Consider the following 5,777-nt stretch of genomic DNA (forward strand, 5'->3'; position numbering starts at 1 on the left):
GAATTTAGGGGCTGGCAAAAAGTTGACCTGTTTTAACCACTTCTAGCTTTTGATCTTCAGGAAGTGTCTTGCCTTTCTAGAGCTTCCATTTTTTCATCTCTAAAATAGGATAGTACTTCTATAATAGAGCTGTGATAAAGGGTATAAAAGATAATTCATGGAAATACTTGGCAGTATCTTACTTATGAAGAGTAAGAAGTAGAAGAAGAAGAAGAAGAAAGAGGAGGAGATATAGGAGAAAAAGAATAAAGAGAAAGAGGAAAAGGAGATGCACTAATGATAAATGCATTTAACCAAATGTGAATGGAGAAGCAAGAATAATGTAGACAAAAACCCAACTAATTAAATGATAATTCTTGTCTGAAGCTCCCATTAGATTGTATAGAAAAAAAAAGAAATAATGATGATGATATGGTTTGGCTGTGTCCCCACCCAAATCTCATCTTGAATTGTACTTCCATAATTCCCACATGTTGTGGGAGGGACCCAGTGGGAGATAATTTGAGTCATGGGAGCAGTTTCTCCCATACTGTTTTCTTGGTAGTGAATAAGTCTCATGAGATCTGATGGTTTTATCGGGGTTTCCACTTTTGCGTCTCTTTCTCTCCTTGCCTGCTGCCATCTATGTAAGATGGGACTTGCTCCTTCTTACTTTCTGCCATGATTGTGAGGCTTCCCCAGCCATGTGGAACTGTTAAGTCCAATTAAACCTCTTTCTTTTGTAAATTGCCTGGTCTCAGATATGTTTTTATTAGTAGTGTGAAAACAGACTAATATAGTAAATTGGTACCAGGAGTGGAATATTGCTGAAAAGATACCTAAAAATGTGGAAGTAACTTTGGAACTGGGTAACCAGCAGAGGTTGGAACAGTTTGGAGGGCTCAGACGAAGACAGGAAAATGTGGGAAAGTTTGGAATTTCCTAGAGACTTGTTGAATGGCTTTGACAAAAGTCTAAAGAGATATGGACAATAAGGTCCAGGCTGAGGTGGTCTCAGATGGAGATGAGGAACTTGTTGGGAAATGGAGCATAGGTGACTCTTCGCATGTTTTAGCAGAGATTGGCAGCATTTTGTCCCTGCCCTAGAGATTTGTGGAACTTTGAACTTGACAGAGATGATTTAGTGTACCTGGTAGAAGAAATTTTTAAGAAGCAAGGCATTCAAGAGATGACTTGGGTGCTGTTAAAAGCATTCAGTTTTAAAAGAGAAACAGAGCATAAAAGTTTGGAAAATTTGCAGCCTGACAATGTAATAGAAAAGAAAAACTCATTTTCTGAGAAGAAATTCAAGCCAGATGCAGAAATTTGCATAAAAAATGAGGGGCCAAATGTTAATCCCCAAGACAATGGGGAAAATGTCTCCAGGGCATGTCAGAGGGCTTCACAGCTCCCATCACAGGCCTGGAGGCCTAGGAGTAAACGGTTTCATGGGTGGGCCCAGGGTTCCCATGCTACGTGTAGCCTAGAGACTTGGTGCCCCACATCCAAGCTGCTCCAGCTGTGGCTGGAAAAGGCCAATGTATAGCTCAGACTGTAGCTTCAGAGGGTGCAAGCTCCAAACCTTGGCAGCTTCCACATGGTGTTGAGCCTGTGAGTGTACAGAAGTCAAGAATTGGGGTTTGGTAACTTTTTCCTAGATTTCAGAAGATATATGGAAACATCTGGATGCCCAGGCAGAAGTTTGCTGCAGGGGCAGGGTCTCATGCAGAACCTCTGCTAGGGCAGTGCAGAAGGGAAATTTAGGTTTGAGTCCCCACACAGAGTCTCTACTGGGGCACTGCCTAGTGGAACTGAGAAGAAGGTCGCAGTCCTCCAGACTCCCAAATGGTAGATCCACTAGCAGCTTGCACTGTTTGACTGGAAAAGCCACAGACACTCAATGCCAGCCTGTGAAAGCAGCTGAAAGGGAGGCTGTACCCTGCAAAGCCACAAGAACGGAGCTGCCCAAGACCATGGAAACCCGCCTCTTCCATCAGCATGACCTGGATTTGAGACCTGGAGTCAAAGAAGATCATTTTGGAGCTTTAAAATTTGACTTCCCCGCTGGATTTTGTACTTGCATGGGCCCGGTAACCCCTTTGTTTTGGTCAATTTCTCCCATTTGGAACGGCTATATTTACTCAGTAACTGTACCCCCATTGTATCTATGAAGTAACTAGCTTGCTTTTGATTTTACAGGCTCATAGGTGGAAGGAATTTGCCTTGGCTCAGATGAGACTTTGGACTGTGGACTTTTGGGTTAATGCTGAAATGAGTTAAGACTTTGGGGGACTGTTGGGAAGGCAAAATTGGTTTTGAAATGTGAGGACATAAGATTTGGGTGGGGTCAGGGGTGGAACAACATGATCTGGCTGTGTCTCCACCCAAATCTCATCTTGAATTGTACTCTCATAATTCCCACATGTTGTAGGAGGGACCTGATGAGAGATAGTTTGAATCATGGGGACTGTTTCCCCCATACCGTTCTCATGGTAGTGAACAAGTCTCATGAGATGTGATAGCTTTATCAGGGGTTTCCACTTGCGCATCTCTCTCATTCTTTCTTTGCCTGCTGCCATCCATGTAAGACAGGATAAGCTCCTCCTTACCTTCCACCATGATTGTGAGGCTTCCCCAGCCACATGGAACTGTGAGTCCAATTAAACCTCTTTCTTTTGTATATTTCCCAGTCTTGGGTATATCTTTATCAGCACCATGAAAACAGGCTAATACAGATGACAAAAGAAGTTGTCATATGTCTGCTAAGTTCAGTTATCCATTCTTAAATCCTTGCAACTATCACAGATATTCAAAAGAATGGACAGGAATTTAAAAAGAAAAGTAGTTATAATATGAAGTGATAAATGTATAAGAGAGTTTTTTTGTCTTCTTAAAAATGTTTTAATAATAAATAAAAATATCATTTAAAAATACTACTTTTATGGTGTTCTTCATTGGACAGATGCCTACTGTGGGGACAAAACATGAAAGCAATATCCCCAAGACATGGTTAAGAATAGGAGGAGCTTAAAAAAGTTTGACAGGGAATTATATTTTTTAATTGTCATAGTACATTGTCACAATCATTATAGGCATGTTTCAAAGGGGAACGAAGGAATGGGGCTTTCCAGAGAGTCGAATTTCCTTAACCAAAACAATTTCTGAATCCATTGTTACAGAAACATCAAAGTCATTGAAAATGAATAAGGTCTCATGAAAAAATATTTAAATGGATTAATAAGGGGATTTGAGTGTAAGAGTAGGAGTGTGGTTCAGGGTTCATTCCCCAGGGAGGGGTGGAGAGGAAAGAGAGAAGGATTCTTCAAACTTTTGAATAGTCTTTATTCCCAAATAAGTGAGATTTAGTTAACTATGGGCTAGGAGTCTTCAGAGGTAGCCAGAGCTCACTTCTTACATCTCAAGTCACCCTTTGCTACTAACCAAGAAAGCCTGGGGCAGGGTAGAAAAGCAGACGTCAGTTTAAATCCTTTATAAAAAGCCACTCCTGGCCATTACTGCAGGGAAAAGTCCCACAGAGCTGAGCAGTCATGATGTGTGACTTCACCGAGGATCAGACTGCAGAGTTCAAGGAGGCCTTCCAGCTGTTTGACCGAATAGGTGACGGCAAGATCCTGTGCAACCAATATGGGGATGTGATGAGGGTACTGGGTCAGAACCCCACCAACACTGAGGAGCTCAAGGTTCTGGGGAACCCCAAGAGTAATGAGATGAACATGAAGGTGCTAGAATTTGAGCACCTTCTGCCCATACTGCAGACGGTGGCCAAGAACAAGGACCAGGGCACCTATGAAGATTATGTAGAAGGACTTCAGGTGTTTGACAAGGAAGGAAATGGCACCGTCATGGGTGTTGAATTCTGGCTTGTTCTTGTCACACTGGGTGAGAAGATAACAGAGGAAGAGGTAGAGGTGCTGGTGGCAGGGAATGAGGGCAGCAATGGTTGTATCAACTATGAAGCATTTGTGAGGCACATCCTGTCGGGGTGACAGGCCCATGGGGCAGCTCATCCTTATGGTGCTGAATGGCTGAGGGCCTTCCCAGTCTCCCATAGCCCATGTCTCCCCCTGGTGAGAGTTTCTATCTACCCTGAAGGCTCCCTAGGTTCTCTTATCACAGTGCCTTTCCCATGTTGTCTTCCTTGGATGATAGTTTACCATCAGCATTCACCAAATAAACTTGCTCTCTATGCCTCTCCCAAAAAAAAGTCACTCCTATACTCACACCTGCCATCACCACATAGAGCATCCTTGTTGCTCAGAAGCTTCTGAATAGGACACTCTCTATACACACGCATGCACACATACACAAGAGAATAGAAATTTATCCCATATCCTCTCTACTTCCTCAAATCTGTGATGAACAAACACTGGCAGTGCCAAAGATTCTGGAACTTAAATACCATTAAGTCATTTTGATATCATCAGAGTCAAAAGTAAAAAAAAAATTGAGACAAGTGGCTTTAAGGATCCTTTGAGGGCCGCTAAGTCATCCGTTTATTTCAAGAAGTGTTGCCAATGGTAAAAAGAAACTTCTTGAGTTGAAATTAAGTTTGGTTTCCAAAGTATTCTTTCAAATAAAAAGAATCAAATTATCAACCTAATTTAAAAAGCTACTATAGACACATGTGTACATGCATTCCACTTATGTATGTGTTCATGTGTGTTCATATGCATGATACATACACATGCCACAGACCTATGGCAACTTTCATCATCTTTCACCCCACTATGCTCGACAACATCATTTACACGTAGTAGGCCTTCAGCAATTTTTTAAATGAAGTTATGGATGTTGTAATCAAAGTGCATACATGTGACCGCATACATATAGTTACTGACATCACCATAAAAGTGATTGATACTCCCTCAGAGAGCTTTCAGTTTCCAAAGTATATGCCAAAATGAATGTGCTCTGAGAACACTCTGGAACTGAGGGTCAGAAAATGTCCAGTTTCCATCTCCTGTCACAGCCCCAAACACTATTATTATTTACAGAGGGCCAGTGATTTGCTTGGCACTGTACACCTCACAGGAGAACGCTCTGTCTCTGCCCAGTGGGGTCTGAAGAACAGGACTTGTAGGACATAAAAGACAAGTAAGAACTGGCAAGAGAGAGGAGCAATCTAAGCCTGTGGCTTAAAATGCCATTAAAATAATCATTAAAACCAGGCGCCTAACACACCCCATGATCTAGGCCAAAAACACAGGAAAATATAAGATTTTTCACCTTTTAACCACAGGCTCTTTATGTAATTGGTAAGCACCAAGAAAGGGAGTGATAAATTCTTCCCTAGGTATTTGAGGAGACCGTTGTATTGTTTTAAGTGTTGTCATTATACATTATGCGCCCACAGTCTCATAGTTTATGTTGGGATACATACAAGAGCATGATGCATGGTGTGGATAGTTTAAGCAGCCAAAGAGGTATTGTCCAGGCTGCCTGGGATATAGCTTGTAAGGACTAACAACATCTTATCTAAGAAAAGTGAAGCCCAGAGTGACATCTCTTGTTGTGCCACTTAAGGACCACAGATGACTTCTTTCTTTCTTTCTTTCTTTCTTTCTTTATTTATTTATTTATTTATTTTTTGATAGCGTCTAGCTCTGTCACCCAGGCTAGAGAGTGCAGAGGTGTGATCTGGGCTCACTGCAACCTCCACCTCCCAGGTTCAAGCGATTCTCCTGCCTCAGCTTCCTGAGTAGCTGGGATTGCATGTGCCTGCCACCATGCCCGACTAATTTTTGTATTTTTAGTAGAGACAGGGTTTTGCTATGTTG

The 5,777-nt window shown here is 42.0% G+C and overlaps 1 protein-coding gene across 1 annotated transcript; it reads left to right on the forward strand.

Annotated features, from left to right (window-relative positions):
* Window positions 1-3,527: 3,527 nt before the first annotated feature.
* Window positions 3,528-4,070, forward strand: LOC105550230 (myosin light polypeptide 6-like). The gene has a single exon (XM_011995423.1). It carries the CDS (start codon window positions 3,528-3,530, stop codon window positions 3,984-3,986), a length of 459 nt encoding a protein of 152 aa, XP_011850813.1. The 3' UTR covers window positions 3,987-4,070.
* The last annotated feature ends 1,707 nt before the right edge of the window (window positions 4,071-5,777 follow it).

The sequence above is a fragment of the Mandrillus leucophaeus genome, unplaced genomic scaffold (genome assembly GCF_000951045.1).
Source record: "Mandrillus leucophaeus isolate KB7577 unplaced genomic scaffold, Mleu.le_1.0 Scaffold1, whole genome shotgun sequence".
Taxonomy (NCBI): Eukaryota; Metazoa; Chordata; class Mammalia; order Primates; family Cercopithecidae; genus Mandrillus; species Mandrillus leucophaeus.